This window comes from Emydura macquarii, unplaced genomic scaffold (assembly GCF_026122565.2).
Source record: "Emydura macquarii macquarii isolate MOO-44397 ecotype Brisbane River unplaced genomic scaffold, CSIRO-AGI_Emac_v2 contig_480, whole genome shotgun sequence".
NCBI lineage: Eukaryota > Metazoa > Chordata > Testudines > Chelidae > Emydura > Emydura macquarii.
The window spans coordinates 13,050,765-13,071,911 of NW_027130617.1; the positions used below are offsets into that span (position 1 = coordinate 13,050,765).

A 21,147-nucleotide genomic window follows, 5' to 3' on the forward strand; every position below is an offset into this window, starting at 1 on the left:
TGCAGAAAGCAAAAATTCAAGAATTTTTTTCTTAACCAGCTAACCTTTTCCAACAGATTTATTCAAAAACCTTTATACTCTTTAATATATGTGTACATTAGTAAAATATACTAAACTTGCTAATGATAACATTTATTAAATGACCGTTGTCAATTTAAATAACACATTTACCATTTAAGCTGAAAGTTTATTTTAATAACGTTTTAACTTAATTTTTCAGAACAGTTCAGAGGCTGCTGTAAAATTCAATATTTACTTATAATTACATAGTGCTATCTGAGATACTGCAGTAAACTTCTAATCCTAATATAAGGCCTGATCCTGCAAACACTTGTGCATATGAGTAGCTTCATTCGCATGAGCAGTCCCGTTGAAGAAAGGGTCAAATAGAGGAACAGAGAAGGAATGGAGCACACACAGTCACTTTGTGGGATAGTGTATGCACAGTCTGGTCACACACAGGAGTTTGGACAGGATGGACCATGCTCAGTCACTCTGTGGAGATAGCACATAAACAATCTGGTCAGCACTAGGAGCTGTAAGGGGCTCAAGTCGGCACAGTTAAGGATAGAATCTTCACAAATTTTAACTACTAAAATTGATGAGCAAGCGATTTTTCAAAGAATTCTAACTAGTCTGAATTTGGGCAGGTTTTCACAGATATGACAAAATGCACGTCCCTGATACAAAGGCAACTCCCCTACCAAATTTCAGCTTCCTGCTTCAAAGCATTGTGAAGGTGGGCTTTTTAAAGAGAAGGTCACCAAGATTTTTTTAACATGGGCAAAAGAATGTATTTTTCACCAGCCTCATTCTCAGAAACAGCTGAACTGTTTTGGTTGAAATTTTAAACCACTCCTCCCTCCTCTCCCCCCCCCCCAAAAAAAAAAAAAACCCAAAAAAACAAAAACCCAAAACAAAACAAAAAGCTAGCCTGAATCAGACACCTGGCATCTAAAATTTCAGCCTGAACAGTTAAAATTCAACGAAGTTATAAACAACTGAAAACAGGATTTTCCAACGTGAGATGTTGGGCAACCTTAATAATAGGTGGTGGTACTTGCTCTGCCTATAATATATTTAAATCTTGTAATTAATATTAATGTTAATATTGGTTTTCCTTTTTAATTTTAATGCAAAACCTAATGAGGGATACCTGATGGTATCACATTAGATAATCAAAATAGCACATTGTGTGTATGTGTATTAAAAATAACTCACTAAAATATAGCAAAGATGTAAGCAGGATTTCAATCGTGTATTATATGGGGATACAGTCTTCCTCAGTTTAATAGTTTATGGAGAAACAGCAAGCCTTTAACATTTGCCTTATTGGACCTTTCTATACCAATGGAATTATGTGTAAATAGATTCCTCAGAAGTTTGATTTTAGTGAAAATTTCCTTTCTAAACTTGCATAAAGGTCTGCAGGCTCTCTTTTACTTTTACTTCTTTAAAATGAGATTATCCCTGAAAAGTAACTAATAATTACATTGTAAGGTTCCATGTTGACTATACCCTCTCAATGACTCCAAGACAAACTTGATGAGTTTACAAGAAAAAGATGTTTTTCTTAATGCCAGTCCTACAAAGTTAGCCTAAAATCTGAAAGTTCAGTTAGATTCCTTCTGGTTCAGGTGTCATCTCCATTAGTAAAGATTCTATATACCAAATTCTGCCTTCAGTTACACCCACGCAACTCTTGTTTTCAGCGGAGTTGTGCAGATGTAAATAAAGGAAAATTTGACCCTGTATTTGGATTTTTTTTTAAAAAAGTCTGTAGATGATATGCAAGGTAGAGAAAGAATTGAACCTCCCATAGCTATTTTAGCTCTGCAGTTTTAACAGGATTAAAAAGTGGTAACACATTGTCCCTTAAGTAAGTAGAAATACAGAAGGACCAGATCTGTTGGGTTAGAAGGTGCAATTTTTTACATAATGACTTTTCAGTGGAATCTCACTTGAAAGTGGGAAAAATGCTAAATTAAGAGACTACTTATTGCAAGAAAATAATCCTTTTTGGACAGACTGATGTTACTTAAAGAAGGGAGTTGGTTTGTTCAATATAATGCCATTAATGAAATAAGTCATGGATTTGAGTTCCACTGATGATAGTAATGCAATTCAAATAGTTCTTTTGATGCAAAAAATATTGCATACCTGCATGATGTTGGGTACCATGTCATGCTTGAGACACTAACAGGGTTAGTGACAAAGAAAGCAAGCAAATGCTTCCTGTCTGAAAAAGACTTTGCATTTCCTGTTGCTCAGAAGGAAATCTTTAAGCCTTTCTTGTTATGTAAACAAAAGTGTAGAATGGCCAAGTGTTTGTCTTTGAAAATCTGACTGAACAAATACCAAGTTTAACATTCCAAAGTTGTGCATCCCTTAGTTTTGCTTATGCTGGTCAGGTTGACACGAGATAAAATAAGCTTTGTCTGTACCATGAACACTCATAAACATGGTCACCATATGGTGAAATATCAGATGCAAATAATGGCAGGAGAGCTGTCTACCACAATCTTTAAAGGAAAGTGAATGCAAAAGGTTCTCTAGTAGAAGGCAAAACAAAAACAAAAATCCTTCTTAAAAATGAGGATTGTGTTTTATTTTCCCCATCTTATTTTTGTATTTAAAAGTGAACTGAATGCCCTTGCAAGTTGTTCTTTTGACATAACTGGAAAGTAAACAGACAGTCTGGGCAGTAGCAGTGCAGATTTCCCTGATGTGCCCTGCCAATACATCTCACGTAGCATTTCTGCTCATAGCTTCAAAGAAAGCCAACTGGCATATTAAGTAGGAGTGCTTGCACTGCTCTCACATCACTATTGGAGTGGTCAGATATGTCATGGCCCCAACCTAAGGTTGTGTCTACACTGAACCTGGGAGGTGTGACTCCCAGTGCTGGCAGACAGATTCGTGCTGGCTCCTCTCAAGTTTGCGCACTACAGATAGCAATGTGGCCCTTGCAGCACAGACCTGAGCTCAGAACCAGGGGGTTGGGTGGGCTTGGACTCAGGTGGCTATCCCAAGCTGTTGCCCCCACAGCAACATCCATGCTGCTATTTTTAGCACACCATCTTGAGCAGAGCCAGCATGAACCTGTCTATCTGCACTGAGACCCATACCTCCCAGCTACAGTTTAGACATACTCTAAGAGGTCCTATAAAGACTGGTTCCAACCCATACTGGTCTCGGCTCTTTTTCACAAGCAGTGGTTCTGAATACATCTGTCCTCAAATTCAAACCACAGCTGGAGCAGAGGTTAGGTGTAGCAGTTGAGGTGATACAGTCCCTGATTCTCCTCCCATGTAAACTGTGGTAAATCAGGCAATTCCTCCCCTGAAGTCAATATCTATCCTGGTGCAAGCAAGAAGAGCAGGAACACGCCCACTAGGTCTCACACATGCCCCAAGACTTTTGCTTTTTATATGCAGGCCTGCCACAAATAGCTCACCAGATTTGTCTTTCCTCTCCAGCTGTGCAACAGAGTTACTTCACATCAGAGTTTTAGTCATTCCTGATTATTTCAGGGCCATGAGTGGGTGGCTTAAATTTCCTGAGAATATGAGATAAGCGTGTGTGTGTGTTTGTGTGGAGGGGAGGAAATAGAGGGTCTCATATTCATTCACTGCCTGGGTGGCTCCACAACCCTTGGCTGGGGAGTGCATTTTTTTAATCTAGGGATTGTGCAGTTTCAGGCCAACCTTTCTTCTGTGTATACTTCCAGTGAGCCAGGATCCACTGCAGTCCAGGGTATTTGCTGCTCAGAAAGCAAAATATATTTTTAGCGGGGCTTTTACCAGTGTTTTTTGAGCTGTTGAGAAGTCGACATATTTTCCTGCCTCCTCGTGTCTTTTAAAATGATTTATGTAAAAGTGCCATTTTCTAGACATTTAGTTTATTCACAAAACTAATTGAAAGCCTTTGTATAACAGTATGTTTTAACAAACGACACATATTTTTGCATAATAGTTATAACAGGATTGAGTAGGTGAGATGTCACTCTTAACATGCATGAAATTTTAGCAGGTTTCCAAATGCATTAATAATATTTTATTTGTAGGTGAATCTTGCACCATGAGCCTATTTTAATTGATCCCCAAAAATAGACTCTTAAAGCAGAATTTATTTTTTTCCTTCAGATGTGGCTTAAGATCTGCTTCAAGTATTAACAGATAGATTTCATTTGGAGCAAAGGGAGCATTAGTCATTATCTTCAATAGAAACTTTATTTCATTTGTGCATTATTTTGATCTGGACTTGTTAGTTTATTCTCTCAGGAAGGTACACATATGGGAGTCAGCTGCTATACGTTTTATGCTCAAGGCTATAGAATTACAAAGAGAAAGGGCACATTTACATAATAGTGAACAGTAACAAAATCGAAATCTTTTGTAAGTTAATCACTGGCTGCTTTGAACTGTTAACTCTAAAATGGAGAAAAGGTTGATCTTCAATGCATGTTTCATCTCCTCACATGATGTTTTGAGGTTATGTAAGACAATGAAGTTCAGCTGTTCAAAATTTACAAATACAGAATGAGATTGTGATGTCATTACTCAATTTATATTCAGCCTTTACCCAGGCAAACTTTTATTTACTTCAGTAGGTTTCTTAAATAAACAATGAATGAAAACTGAAAAGGGGCCTCAGAATTTGGCCCTTAGAAACTAGTCAAGGGAATTTAAAAATCAAAATTTCTGTCTGATGAGAAATTCCAATATTTGATATTTGTTTTCATCCCAAATCAGGAGAAAAAGTCAAAACATCTGTGGTGGTTGTGTGTATGTTGGTTTTGCTTTTTTGTTTTTGTTTTTTGTAAAATGGAAAGTTCCCAAAAATCCCTGTTTGTTAATGTGAAAATGTTCTGTTTCTCTTCCTATCTGCCTTGTGGAAGGAGTTGTATTTCAGGTGTCTCATGGCCCCTTCTCCTCTATTTCATCTTATGTATCGTTATGTAGGGTTGTGAGATTCTCATGATGCACCTGCGTGGTTGAATCTGAGAGGAGACCATGCTGCATCATGGGAGATGAGGTCAAACCTCACTTAGCCAATAGCTTTTTAAGTATAGGAACATTACAACTTACAAAAGTTGCCATGATCTTGAAAATAAGTCTAAGTTGCCCCTTTTGGAAAGGGTCATTTTCTCCATAAGTGTGGAGGGAAATTATTTTTTCTTCTCTGAGGAAAGGAAGGCTTGCGATTTTTCCAGTATTTCGGCAAGATAAGTGATTGCCATTATCAATCCTATGAAGGCATTGTTTAATGGAAGGGGAGATAGGATAATTTACAGTCTCTGATATGAGAGCACATTTGTCTGAAAGGTATTTTCTCCCATGACCAGAGAATATGCAATAGTGAGGTAGGTGAAAGGATTAGTCTCAAGCTTCTATCTATAAAAGGTTGGTTGTTTCAAGTCTACTGGAAGTCAATTAAAATTTGTTCAAGACCTTACTACAGATGGTGTAGAATGGGCGTCTGGAAAATCCATTTAACGTTGTGCCACATTTATTCCCTTGCTTTATCTTAGTGTAAGATGCCACGTTCTTCATGCTGTTTGCAAGAAGAGGTGTGTGAAATGCCATTTATTCACTGATGCCATTTTCATGCAAAATGAATGGCTTTCACTCATAGAAACAAATTTCACATGTGGAGAGGCACTGGATTGAGAGAATATTTTGTCTACAGGGTTCTATTTTGAAGTAAATATGATAATTTGTATCTGAGATATTCAGCTTAGCTTTGAAATGACAGAAGGATAAGACAACCCCATCCTTAATTAAATCTGATCAGTACTCAGAGCTATTAGTCTTCCATATTTGATTGTTGAACATAGTTTACCAACCTTCATGGGAATTTTTCCATAGGGGGAAGTTGGGAGTAAGTCATAGCACTTTTCCAAACTGCCCAAAAGGAGTTGAAAATTAGATACTTTTTAAGCTGTGTCTATTATTAAGAAATTTGCCTGTTCATGACAATAGACACAGCTGAATCAGTCAAGAAAATGGTTTAACTGTGAGCACAGACATGACCAAACTGTGTTCCATTTCAGAAACCCTAGTTAAGCCCTTTGGTCTAAGGCCTTGTTTAGACTGAGAAATTTCCTATGCTAAGTACTATTTGTTTCCTGTGAAATAATTGCAACACACCTCTCATCCACACACAAGTGCTCCAAGTGGTTTCTAAGCAAATTGTATACTGCTTGAAATAGACAGTAGCCTGCCTACACCACAAAATGAAATAATTGCCGACAACTGCTCTTGACAATGACACTGAACATGATTTAGTTGCAAGTGTAGACAAGGATAAATCATGCTTAGCTCCTTTTCAGCTGGTAGTTAATCAAAGTGCCTGAAGCAGACTTTACTATCTGACTTGCTATTTTCCCTACCTTTTTGTTTGTTCCTGGCAAATTGCAATTATCTTATGTCTGGTGATTTGTACTGTGTTAAGACTTCTTCCCCCACTTCCTCCAAAGTCAGCATTTTCTGGGCTGCTTATCACCCGAAGGAAAATGTATTCATGTCAGCAGTTACCATCCATTCATGCCTTTGAAAATCTCCCCCCAAATATAGTTATAGATATATAAAGAACCACATTTTTAATTCTTGAATGCCTCTAAATTCAGCAACTTTTAGAGTTATGAAAGGGTGAAATAGCAGCTATTGTTGCAGTGAGCTAGTTAAGTTAATTTAGTGAGCAGTCATCCTTTTTAGATTCTAACTTGAACCATGCAAAAATCTGGTGTGATATAAACTATGTATTTTATGTATGCAATCTGAGTGTATTTATCACATATGTATAAAATATTATGTGCCATCTAGAGGCATGTCAATGTTGCTGCACAACTATATTAGTAAACATTTCTCCATTTTACAGGGAACATTAATTTTGATGTTTTAGTATAGATTAGAGTGTACAGAGTTAGCATTGTTACAGAAATTGAGTTCAGAGTTCTGGCAGTCACTCTGTCTAATGGGCTTGCTCTCGTGCACCTCAGCATCCAAGTGCTAAAAGTATAGAGGTTTCTTTGGTCACAAACAGGTTACATCAATAATTCTCAAACATATGTTTTAGATTTCTGATTTATTTTACTCATTAACTTCTGGTTCGTTAAATAAATGAACATCACAGATTCTGAGTCCATTTACAGTCTATTAAAAGCAGTTTATGAAAAGTAAACTCAAGAAAACCCCATTCTCTTTTGATATAATATTACAATACCAGTAATGTAGTTAAGGATGAGATGACACTTTCATTCTGAAGCAGGGGGTTTAGAATGAATTTGTTAATTATCTTTTGGGTTGAAAATTCATAGCTTAGTCTCAGCTAATAATGAATAATTTTCAGAAAGTTTAATAAAAATTACTTGGTATTTGGGGAACAGTAGGTGGTGGGAAATCATTTTTCAGCTCTTAAGAGTTTTTCATAGGTTTCTTTTGTACTTGGGGAAACTAAAAAATGCTCAAAACTTCAACGTTGGCATGCATTTAGTCATAAATAATAATGGGCAGCAGTGCTTTCTCCAAGTCTGAAAGAATTTGGTGTTGCAAGTAAAGCTGTGGATATTTTTTAAAAGATAATGTGAACATGTGTAGTTCATTCATTAATGTCAGAAGGATGCCTACAAGGTGTCATACTCTTAGTTTTCATTTGTAGAAATTTGATTTTCCTAGTAATAAATTATTCTATTTGTCTTTAGAACCAAATGCCATGTGATAGGGGTTAAAGGAGACCACTGTCAGAGTTAGGCATATCAAGTTTATAGATCCGATAATAGATATTTTATTCAGGGTAGAGACTGGTCATGCCACCCATTTCCTATAACAATAATCATCCTCAGTTTTCAGCTGGGGCAAAGTTTGGTAAAATTTGAAAAATAATGAAATAACAAAATCAATATTTTGGCAGATGAATAAATAAATCCTGTGCTGAATAAAATAGCAGTGTGACTGTAAATTAATGTTGTACTATCAGCAGGTGGTAGCTTGAGAACAGATAGCAATACTAGTGTGAAAAGTCTGATCTTGCTCAGTTTTAAAAGTTAAGATGGCTTGGGCCTAGTTTGTTCTTAAATGGAATGATCACCTGAGAATTCCATGAATAACACAGCACATCATTATCTTACAGCCACACTGGTGTGGACTACGAGCTCATTGGATTTAATAAATTAAGCTCTGTTCATCTAGGTTTCTGTATCAGACCCATCACCTTTATATTTTATCAGTGAGGACTTGTAAATACTTGACTGGGAAACTTCCATGGCAAAAGAGTCCATGGACAACATGTGTGTTTATCAGGTTGCAGCCAGTTTTTAATCTCCTATAGAACATTTTTATGCAGTTCTACTTTAAAGCAATGTTTTGTTTAAAAGATTTTTTTTTTCATTTCCTTTGTAAAATGGAGCAGAGTTAAGGTGGCTGTGGAAATTTATATCTGACTTTCCTGACCCTTAGGTGACTTTTATATAAAACATCAGAAAAAATCTCTGTATAAATGGTTCTTGTAAAATAGTATAAATCATCCTCTGTTGTACAACTATGAATTCATTGTCTAAATGCTCCAACCTACTGTTTTGCTGTGAGTCTGTTTAGCATTTATAGCCAAAATCTACCACACTTGTTTGTTTTTGCTTTATAAATGAAAAAAATCGAATAAGCTCTTTTTTCCTGAGATATGCCATCCTACCACTTTGTTTGGCTACAGTCTCCTAAACAAAAATCCAGGCTGTTAGCTGAGGGTTGTGGGTTCTTTAAAGTATCCTACAAATATAAACTGTACATTTCTGTCCAGGAAAAATGAAATTCATTGATGTGGCTCCCAAGAAAGCCATTGTCATTTAAGGGCTGTCAGTGTCGTCTTTGTTTCCTTAAAAGTGAATTTATTATTTGTGAAAGATGCTGGCTTGACAGAACTGGCACTGGGGATAGAAACAACTCCAAGATGCCACACGTGGGTGTATCTGTTGCCAGTAGGGATCATTTTGAAGAGTGAGAGGATAATTCATTTTCCATCCACATTCAGTCCTCGGCTTTTCTGCTGAGACTGCCAACAAGGGTGGCAATTGCTGTTATTGATGGTTGTGGTGATTTTGTAATGTGGATATTTGTCTGTGCGGAACTGGAATGACACCATAACCTCATTTCCCAAAGCCTGCTGGACAGCTGCTGTGTGGTGGTGCCTTTCAGTCATTGCCAGCCAGAACTGGATTTGCATTGGCTGATCTGGAGGTGAAAGACTCTACCATTTTCTTAGCACCAATCCTCAAAGGAAAAAGGGAGTTGAGCTGCACTTTAACATTTTACATAAATGGTTAAATTCACTGGTAAAGGGCTCAGTGCTGCTTCCTTTGTGGATGTTAATGGCTCAGGCCTGGCCTATAGTTTAATGATAAACTTTGTCAAATGGACAAAAGATTTCATTTTAAGACACATAAAAGCTGTACTGACATCTATCAAACTGAGTTTAATAAAGGCTGCTTAAAGTCTGTCACTCAGCCAAGTTCTTTCAAGAGAGTTTATTGGACTTCAAAGTTCTTTTGGATGTTTTAAAACAAACCCATTTCTTGATTTCTGTGATTCAGGTTTGTTAAATGAATAAACAAAATCGAACAACAAGTAAATTTTTACTTTATTCAATGGAAACATTCCTATCCTAAGAACAGTTTGCCTGTCTTTTTCTTCTTCTTAGGGTTTTCCAGGAGATATTGGTGTACCTGGACTTAATGGCCCTGAAGGTCCAAAGGTAAGAACTTACAGAGCCTTATCACAATGTCATTAATGCACTGAGAGTGAGACTAAGAGAAGAGAAAGTTCTTGGAAAAAATGCAAAAAGAAAACAAGGGAAAGAGAAAGGTGTCACGCTGCACCCTAGGAAATTAGCAAAGAACTGTGTATGACTTGCCTCTCACTATCAGGAGACAGGCCTTGTCTACATAGGAAATTTGCACCAATAAAACTTAAATTTGTTTTTAGTCCAATGTGGTTAAACTGGTGCAAAACCCTGTAAGGACATTCTTAGTTTGGTTTAAGAATGACTTTATTTCAAGTTAGCTTAAACCTGTCCTCAGTTGACTTTTTGCTAAAACTGAAACAATCCATTCTTAAACTAGAACAAGAGTGCCCACATAGGGGTTTGTACTAGTTTGGCTGTATCTGTTTAAATTCACTCATTAGGTTACACTTGCTTTGTAGACAAAGCTTAATTCTGTTTTAGACAGTGGAGTTACGCTGATGAAAATTTTTCTAACCCTTTAGCCACCCACTTTTAAACATATGAACTTGTGTATTGTTCCGCTGCAAATGCTACCTAAATCTCTATCACTCTTCATTGCTTTAACCATTTCCTTATGTTGCGTGTGCTTCGGTCTCATCTGTGCCCGAGTTGGCCATAATATCCTTTAAACACCAGCATCCTAGTAAACATTAAGAATTATACAAATGCCATCTTCTTGTAATCCCCCACTCAGATCTCAGTCACTCCAACTGCTGGAAACCTGGTCAGCCTCAGACTCTCACTTGCCTCCCACATCGCTCAAGTGTGTAAATAGCCTTGAGCCAAACAGCTCAAACATGATAACCTTTTAGGCATGCTGCAAAAGCTATTTATTTTACAGGGTTTGTGGGAGAGGTTGAGGTTATGTTTCCAGAGGCAAAGGTGTCTAGAGAGGGGTTTTTCTTTTGCTCTGATTTGCTGGCTGGCTGAGTTAATTTGTTACCATTTATGCTTGTTTAATATGATGAATACTGTTGGGTGGCCATTTTTATGTTTTTATAAGATTAATGAAGGCAACTGACATGATCTTTCCATGAGACGTCAATGCCTATGCATTAGTGGAGATGAAAGAAAGAAGTGGAATTAAATTAGATCTAGAAGTGCAGATTTAGCTTAAATATCCAAACTAATAGTGTAACTGAGCTTAAAACTCTTCTTCATGTTCCTTTACTTAGTGATATCATATATAATTTGCCTGTATATGCAATTCAATACTAAAGTTAATTTGCTCTATTACAAGTAGACTTACGTTTCAGAGATAGAATACAATTCTCCTTTCACTCAAATCCCAGCAAAAATGCTAAACGGTAGCCCACAGTATTTAAGATTCCAGAGTTCATTTAATTCAGCAAAAATTCTGTAAGACCTTGTGGTCTCTCCAGCATGTTGGCTGTCAGAGACAAAAAGCTTGGACAGCCTGGTCTAATCAAAGAGAATTGGTGATTTTCATTGGAGATAGAGTGTTACCAAACTGGAATAGCCTTTACACAGCTCCTAATACCCAGAGATCAGGGCTACGTGAAACTGGAAATATTTGGCTTTAGGATTCCCAGTGGTTTTGCGTTCACTGCAGTTTTGAAGAGTTTCCTTCAGTCTTTATTTTGGAACTCTGTTATCACCCATGCTGCTCCTTTCCTCATTCTTCTGTTCTATGCTTCCTCAGAGACAAAATCTACCCTAAGTGCTAGGAAGGTGGCACAGTCTTTATATTTTAGTATGAGAGAAACTGACAGTCATGATAGGGTATAAGATATGCAAGCATGTTATGCCTGTCTCTGAAGACCAGTAGAACTTTGGGAATGGCCATTTAATCCAACTTACTACAGTAGTTAACAAATGCGGACTCCTAGAATAATGAGCAAATAATACATTACATAGTTTGGTCCACAGCACACTATTCAACTTTGAAGCAATATCTTAGAAGTTGTTTGAGCCGGTATTCATAAAAATGTGGCACTTGCATAATAACAATATTAAAAAAGAGGAATGTTTTAGTTTGGGAAGTTCTGAGATATCTTTCTGTTGTTTGTTCCTTGTATTACTCTTGCAAATACTTCTGTCTGCATGTTGCAAGAGCCAGAATAAAAAGTAAGGCAGACATGCTCATTATATAAATATCATTTCTCTAGCAATATATATTATACCATGGAAATAGCTGTGAGCTTCCTTCCTCTGCTCATTGATGTTTTGTCTGGCTAGCATACCTCATATAAGTGGCTATTAAGAGCTCTATTAATCCTGGGGGCGGGCTATCAAATGGAAAGTTATGAACATGTGAAATACATGGTACCCAATTTTGCTGACTCCTGGAATCCTTTCCAGACATTTTGGCACATCTCTAAAGATTACCTTCATTTTCTGTTCATTGCCTGAAAGCTCAGAGTGTGGGGTATGAAAACTGCAGTTAATTATCAGTTTTGAAGTCTGGGATGTTCTTTACAAATTGGAGTAAGTGTTGTCTAGGAACACATACAGTAGTTAAGAAATTTGCTAACATTTGCACCATGAGTTGAAATGATACTGAAAAGCTTGTCATTTGTTAATGTATTGCCCTTGCACAGTAAAATAACAGTTCTGTTTGCTAAGGAAATTTTTTTTTTTTTACCAACTAAACATCAGTATTATTTATGGAGTGTTACTAAGTGTCTTGCTGTTGCTTTTGCCAGCAAGATGCTCTCCAGCTGCAGTTCTCCGTCATACTTTATCCCCAGACAAAACCAAATGATGGGAACTTTGATAAGGCTCAGTATTTTGAGGTGGCCTTATACATTTTCTGTGAAGTGTTGCTTTGCATGCTAAGCAGGCAGCTGCTTGAAAAATACCTGTACTGTCAGTCTAAACGTCAGCTTCATTAGTAAGTTGTTAATGAGGCTTACAGTTGGAGCTTTTCTATCAGATATTTCTTCAGAGGCTAATGATGTTTTTCCAAAGAGACATTCTTTTTTATGTTTTTGCTTTATCTGATATAAGTAAGCCTGGCTTCCCTCATACATTAATAATATATTTATGTATATCTTTTTTGTCGGAAAGCCTGAGTGCTTGTTCCAGTTACTATCATTATAACTTGGATAACCAAGGTCTTTGAAATACCGTTAGTTCCTCAGTTTGAGTAGTGGAGTTTTTAAAATGTTGCTGTAAGAGGCTATGATGACTCTGGGTTGGCACTGGGATATGTCCTTCACTTCTAGGACACTGGATAGAATCCTGCCAAGGATTGTAATGGCTGAAAATCATTGCTATCTGGCAGCTGTTCTGAATGACTTGATACCCTCAAATCACTTCCCAGTCCACTGAACAAACGCCAGCATTACATTTGATATCCTGGTTGGTATTCTCACTATATAGACTGAAGGTTGAATCTTCGTGGAGACTACATCATCATTGTAAACTCCTCTGTAATTGATCTGGATTTGGCAGTAGTAGGAAGGTTGTATGTGATGCCACTACCTCTTGAGTGGATAAACAAAGGACGTCAGACTCCAAAGTTAAATAAAAATTGAAAACTGAAAATAAAGTTGTCAGGACAGTGCTGAAAATAAAGTTTAGAGACATGAAAGGATATCACCCTTGCCAAAGCAGTGCTGAGTCACACACACAGCAGAGCTTACAATTTTATTTTGTTCTATATTATGCTGCTCGCCAGGATTTTGTTACAAATTCAATCATGGCGAACTGCCTTCAGAGCCAGTGCTTGGAATTTGCTTGCACCTGGGTAAAAATGTAAAAGTCTTATCTTTGTACAGCTATTTCCATAATACTTGTGTTCTGAAAGCATTCGTAATCCCACCAAAGAATAAAAAAAGATGGATTTATTGATCTGCTTTGGTAGCCTAAGTGATATTGTGTTGGACTTTGTGAAATAACTGCATAGGATGAGGAGTCTGGGGGAGAGAAGAATAGTTTTAATATAAGCCTATTTTCATTATCATCAAATATTAGGCTAAAGGTTACCTAAACCATGGATTTACAGGGGATTTCTCAGTTCTTTTTTAAGCAGCCCATCAAATTCAGACTAATGTTATGTAACAAAAAATAACCATTCTCTTGTGAGCTTCAGTTACTTTGATCCTCCACCTTCAAAAGATAAATGAAAATAGTCTGAATCTTAGAAATGTCAATGTAGCTAGACTTTGTTAGATACTTCAGTTTTCCAGAAGATGTTAAAATTAGGGCAGCTTTTCTCATTGCTTTCTTTCTAAGAGAAATGGACAATAGCAGATAATGATGTCTCCTTCCTTAGCTTTCAGCTTCTCATTCAGTCCATGATTGTAAGAAGACAGAAACTAGGCAAATAGGCTTATTGATTGATATAAAATCTCATTTTGGTTGTCTTGTTATTTAGGGACTCCTAGGTGACCGAGGGCCTCCAGGGGCCGCAGGCCCAAAAGGAATTGAGGTAGGATGGAAACATAGTTCAGTCAATAAGTTACATTTTTTAAAAATCTGATTCAATTTTTTTCTATAAGAAAGCGTTGCTTCAGTATGTCCAGTGTTGCCGTGCAGGTTTTCAAGTTTCCATTTTATTTTGGGACATGTTGAATAGAGTTTTTAGTTATTTTACAGTATGGTGTGTTCATTACAAGTTTTATTTCAGCAGCTCTGTGGAATGTCTAAGGAGTGTGGACCCAGAAGGTTGCACTTGGAATCCAGAATTAAATTGTTTTTTTTTAAATAGGAATATTGAATAATAATATTGGGTTAAATCCTAGCCCCATTGAATTCAATGGCAAAACTCCCATTGACATAAGTGGGGCCAGGATTGCATCGTATAATCTTATTAATCAAGGATTCTTAATTCATTAGCATAAAATACATATATATATATATATATATATATATTGAATCAAACACCATATACTGTTTTATGCTGTTGAGATAGCTGGTAAATCTAGGTTATTTAAAAAAGCATTAAATCAGTTAGTAAGTCTGATGGTAGAGCTCTAGAGTTTATGTAGCTGATTTAATGATGAGTTATGAGTGCTTTTAAATGATAAAAGACTAATGGTGACAAAAAATGATCAGTTTAATCAGAAGCCAGGTAAAATGCTGACCATGTTTCCTCCATTCAGATTGCTGTGTACTCATCCAGGTTGAGCACCTTTGCCTCCAAGAACTGGAGAGGCACCTCCATATTAAGTGCGGTCACTGAACCACCAAATAATCACAGTATGACATCCTCACTTGGCATTATGATACAGAATCATGATTTAACATCATTACGTAATGGGGCAACCTTGCAAACCTACCATTACAATACACGGTCATGTGTGGTTATTTTGAGGCTCTTGGTAACACTACTACAATGTCTCCTCTTTCTTCACCTGTACTCCTGGCAGCTGGGATGAAAGGAAGAAGTTGTCGGTCTGTTTCTGACCCCACATCCATTCCCATCTGTTTGGAGAGGCAGGCAGGGAGAGATGATGGCAGAATTGTTATTGGCTTAGTAATCGTACAATAGCTATGTGGCGACCATGCAGAACAAGACAAGGTCCTGTCAGAGTCCTAGACTCTATGAGAGACAAATGCAGCTCCAAGTGATTCAATGTTGAACCACTGAAAGGGTGATCCATCACTTCTGAGTACAGCTGGTGAAAAATGATGTAAATTTTTGACCAGCTCTGTTTCTGGGCCTTTTTTAAGCAGATTGTGTTTGATGGTTTTGTAAAATGTAGATTTCTGACTGATAGTGACTGACATGAGATCAGTGTTAGTCCCTTTCCTGTCTAGTGCAAACCTGGATCCTAGCAGTAAAGATCTCTACCTAGGTGCAATCACTATGCAATTTTAAGATTTTAATATTAGTGAATATAGTCCTTTGTATGTTTTTAAACTAAATACAGTATCAAAAGAGTTACTCCAAGTCCTGATTTTTTTACAGGGAGAAGAAGGACCAGTTGGACCTATTGGAGGAGTTGGATCAAGAGTAAGTCTAAGTAACATTACTATTACAAACACAAAATACTGCCTTCAGCAAAAAATACTGTTTAAAGGATGAGTCTACTCTGAAAAATGTCTATAAAAAACTGGATCTTCTCCCTGTGTGTATTTTGAGTCAGCTCTGTTGACTTTAGTGTCAAAAAAGTTGGTTTTATTACTCCTATTAGCCCTGCAGAGTCAACACAACTGATAAAGAGAGCTGGGTAATGTGCCTCATAAGATGTGCATCATTATCAGAATTATTTACTAACTCTAGGCATTTGCACCTGTCCAACCCTAGTGAAGACAATGGGGTTTCACAGGTGTATTGGAGGGTCTAATTTGGCTCAAGAAACCTTTATTACTGGCAATGATGCCTGAGAAGGAAAGTACACAACTTGGCTTTCAGATCTCAGGGTGCATTTGCAAGACTGACTATTAGAGAAATCATTTTTTAATTGTAAACTAATCACATTTAATGTGGAATCATTGAGAGCAATAAAGATGGAACCGCACAATGCCAGTTTTACAATCTCTTTATAGAAAACAATCACTCTCAGTTATTTATTTTTTAGTTGTTAAACTCCATTAGGTTCTAAACTCATTTACACAAGAAAAAATTAAATCTTGAAAATGTAAGTGCTGGATAATAATTTAAAATAGAGTGCAGGGGAGTGTAGCAGAACTTTGACTAACGCAAGTTAAACCAGTCAAGTCAAAGCAGAGGTTTCAGTGGAGAGTGTGACATGCCCCAGGGTACAATCAGGACTGTTGGATCGTTGTGCCCCCTTAGCCCTCCAGTCTGGTGTGCACTGTGCCCTGTTCTGCTGTCTGAGCTGCCACACTGCCCACTCACTCCAGCCTCTAGCATGCAAGTCACCCCCAGACATATACCAGAGTGCTATGTCCAGCCACTCTTGGATTACTTATAGGGCAACCCGCATATCACAAGTCCCAGTCTTACACTCCAGAAATGTGCATTTTACATTGCTCAAGACCACCTTGATCAGGGTGAGCTCATTCATTAATGTGTCGTGCCATCAAAGGGTCTGAAATATGCACCAGCCTTTGTAACCTGAGTAGATTCCTCAAACTTAAATCAAAAATACATTAACTTAGATAAAACATTAAAATAAGTTTATTAACTACAGAAAGATAGATTGTAAGTGATTGCAAGTGGTATAAGCATAGAAGATCAGAATTGGTTACAAAAAGAAATAAAAGATAAAATCTCAGTCTAATTCCTAAACTTTATCAAGTAAATCAAATTTGAAGCAATAAATTCAGCAGCCTGTGGTAAGTGGAAAATGTTTCACTTAGGACTATTCCCCCAGTTCAGTGATATTTCTGGCTTCAAAAACAATCTTGTTGCCTTCAGAATAGGTGGGGGAGGAGAGATGGTCTGATAATATCACTGTCCCTTATTTTATACTTTCCTCCAGGTGCTGGAAAAATCTTTGCTCTGTCATGGGGGGTTAGATAGCTCCATTGCCTACATGCCCTGCATTCAGTTCTTCATATGAATTACACATTCTTGCTTGCACCTTTTGCGTATGGGAGGCTTGACATGTAAGGCTTGTGTTTACAGTTCCTTTTGTTACATCTATGGAGATGATCTGTGGGCATTTCCCAGACTCACCGTATGTTCCAGTAACAAATATATAGCAGAATCTCATAACTCCATAACGTTTTAATAGGATAGTGAGTTTCAGCAAACTGTGACTTTTCCAGTGACATCTCACAAGGCCTACTTTGTACAAGATTTATCATAATTTTGTAAAACTAGTGACCATAATAGTGTAGACAGTCACAGAGAGGAAGGATGATCTTGTGGTTAAGATACTGGACTGAGTCTCAAGTGATCTGTTTTCATTTTCAGGTTCTGCCATAGACTTACTGTGTGATCTTAGAAAAGTCATTTAATCTCTGTCTGCCTCAGTTCCTTATCTGTAAAATGTGTATAATACTACTTCCTTTCTCCCATCATTTGTCTTTCTTGCCTATTTATTAGAACAGGTAAGAAATTAAAATACCAGTCACCCTTGGACATTCTGATATTTCAGCTTTTCTTTTCATCCTGAATAGGGTTGAAAATTCAAAATATACAAAAAATTTCAAAACACAAATAGTTCTGAAAATTTTTATTAGTAAATATTGAAATGTTTTGTTAAGGCTTGGCTTGACTGTGAACTGCATCTGCCTGAGCTACTGTTGTGCCTCAAGGGAATTGTAGTTTGCGTGCCTCATACTCCCATTCTACTTCATGGGGTGAGCTCCATGTACCGACAACAGCTCCCAGGGTCAGTCCTTAATTTGTAATGAAAGAGGTGCTGGGACTCAAGCAATTTTTTTTACATTCATAACTAATGCAGCAATCCCAGAGGTGCCAGTGCTTGATAAGCCCTGACATTAATTAAGCACTGCCCATGTTGTACTGTAGCAGTTCAAAAAGAGGAGAGACTTCCGTGCATCATAGGAGATGTATTCCAGCCATGGGAGTATAAAGTACCCAATTGCAACTTCCATGATGCACTGCAGGAGCTCTACAGGGTTGCCAACCCTCCAGGATTTTCCTGGAGTCTCCAAGAATTAAACATTAATCTTTAATTAAAGATTGTCATGTGATGAAATCTCCAGAAATATGTCCAACCAAAATTGGCAACCCAAAAGGTCTGGCAGCCACAGATTAATGTCGAACTGACCCAAAAGGAAACATTTTGATTTGGTTCAAGAAACTGAAATTTTTTGATTCAGGTCAACTTGACCCAGAATGAAGTATTTTGTTTTGATTTTCCTAACAGAAAATTGAAAAATATCAGCATCTCTAATGAATAAAACTTCAAATTTGTCACAGCAGTTTTTATCAAAAATCACAGAGCAGTGATGTTAAATTTAGTAAAAGTCATGAGTTTAGGGGGAAATGGTGTATAAAGAAATTTACACATGATTTCCCCGGATAACCCGTTTTCATTTTTACTAAATTTATAGTGACTGCTCCAGGATTTTTGATTTTTAAAAAATGCTGTAACAAATAAATACCTCTAAAAATCATAGCCCAGAGTCCTCCTGTTCCTCACGCCACCCTCAGGGCACAGACCACCTGCAGCAACACCCTCCATCCCAGCACCGCAACCCTAATCCCAACCTGGTGAGGAGAGGCCCTTGCAAGGTGAGGACAGGTCTGGAGATAGAACCTGTCCCACAATCACCCTACAGTGGCATCTTCTGTCCTGCGGGGCTTGGGTGTGGCTCCCCACTCCAGGCGTTGCAACCTGATGTGTGGCATCACAGCAGTGGTCAGGTATGTCCAGAAAGCCAGAGGGTAAGGTACAGGGAGTTGTTGCCGCTGGTCAGTGCACCCTCATTTGAATTTGAAATGTCACAGACAAATGGAAAAGTCACATTTTAATCACCATGACAAACGTGTAGCCTTATTAATGATTCATTAATTTCTCTTTGATGACAAACAATTTTGAGTGAAGAATGGAAATTTCAACCCCATGGCATGACCTCAGACATTTTGGAGCAGATTGCTAGCCCACATTTCTTGATGAGACAAAAGAGCAAGAGAATCAGGGAATTTGGGGTTGGCAGGGGGTCAGGGTCTTCTCTGTGTGTTTCAACTGCCAGATTTTTTCCGCTTGCTTTAGGGACCCAACTACCGTGACCTAGAAACTGCTGTTTCCCCTGCCTGAGGCTGTCTCATGACACCTTGCCAGTTTATTACTTCCTATTTCTCCTCCTGGATCCCTTCTCCTTCCCCACACTTCCCCCACCCTTGCCTGCCCTTGCATCTGCACCTCTTCTCATTACATGGGTTGGAGGAGATTAAATGTTTACATGGGTAGTAGGATGGGCCTCAATCAAATGTACCCCAAATATGGTTGAACCAACCTGGATACTGTTACTCAGATCCAAATCAACAAGTTACTTCACATGCCTTGCTTCTTCAATCATTCTTGTTTTAGAGCAACTTTGCATACATGTGACTTACACTGTGTTTGTTTCCAAGTTGCATGAACAGAGTTTTGAAAACACATTATGAAGTTAATGTTGTTAGAGCACTTACCATGCCAATGGAACAAAGGGATTACAGTTATGATCCTCCTCCCATTGATGTCAATGGCCAAACTCCCATTAACCTTAGCGGAACAGGTTTCCTGCCCTTCTTGAATATCTAATCTATTTTTTCTATCTAATCTGCCCCTACTGCATTTTCTACAGGTTAAAGAGACTAGTGTCATGGCCGGGATTGGCCTGTTTAGGTGTTTTACCTCATGAAAGTGCCTTTTCCAAGAGTGATATAGGAGGAGGAGCAGCAGGCCACCTCTACTTTATCTTACATCTTATCGTTTTCTTGTCAGTTACACTCATCTTGCACATGCATAGAATATCAAATGTCTTAAATTTTACGTTGCTTTTCCACTTACATCCACTTTCATCAATTTAATGATTAATTTTTATCTGATGTGTAACCTATTCTGCCATTTATATAACTCAGGAGTTTAACCAAGAGACTTTCAAGTAGTTGTACCTGTTTAAACCTGTTTAATTTTGAGCTGCACCCAAAATATCTTGGCAATAAACAATGATTAGAAAGGAAATATAAGGAAAAAATAAATAACAGGGGAATCTGCTAAATTCTGTTGCTTTGTGAAATGATTCAAAGCAAGCTACCATGATTTTTTCCCTGAAGAAATTGTTGGTGAGATACTAAATAGGGAAACTTGCTTGCTAATATAAAGAGGTGACAATATAATGCATGGAGGCACAACAAAGTCCAGAAAGTAAAACATCAGGTAGACTACTAACTTCATATTTAATAACTGCAGTTTCCAAGAGCAAGTGAAATATTTAATTGATCACCCAAAAGTACAATTTCCTCGAATTTCAGTTTTACATATTCAGATTTATTGAGCAACTCTAAACAATAGACTGATTTTAGGGCTATTCTTGGCAATTAGAATATAGACTGTAAATTGTTGTTGGCTAACCTGACAAATTTGCAATAAACTAACTCCTGTAGCTGAGCCATATAAATCCTAATTTTAAGTGCCCCTTAATTATTTTATCACAACACCAACAGAATAGTTTCACAGCCCCTTAGCATGAAGTAGCCTGTAGAAGCCCATCACTTATGGCCCTCACATCACTGACCCAAGTATAGAAATGTGACTTTTCTGCAAACCATTCTTTATCCAGTTCTGGGAACCTTCTTCGCAAAGCCTTGGGCTTTATTACCATCCCTCTCTCCCTTCCACACCCACATCACCGAATCCGATGTGGAAAGGTTGACCCAACACTGAGCAGGGTAATGACAGCATAGCCCTTAACCCAGAGTTTGTAAAGTCAGAATGAGATATAGTTTCAGTATTTCCGAATTGGAATCATGCCCTCAAGTAACTCATTTGATGCTCACATATGGCCTCTTCTGCACCTGCACTGGTGTCCTCA

The 21,147-nt window shown here is 37.7% G+C and overlaps 1 protein-coding gene across 1 annotated transcript in view; it reads left to right on the top strand.

Moving 5' to 3' along the window:
* COL24A1 (collagen type XXIV alpha 1 chain) overlaps positions 1 to 21,147 on the top strand; it is a 200,445-nt gene that overhangs the window by 89,267 nt on the left and 90,031 nt on the right. Inside the window, exons 20-22 of the mRNA XM_067538541.1 lie at positions 9,694 to 9,747; positions 14,120 to 14,173; positions 15,656 to 15,700. Of these exons, the coding sequence (XP_067394642.1) occupies positions 9,694 to 9,747; positions 14,120 to 14,173; positions 15,656 to 15,700 (153 nt within the window). The remainder of the gene's footprint in view (positions 1 to 9,693; positions 9,748 to 14,119; positions 14,174 to 15,655; positions 15,701 to 21,147) is intronic.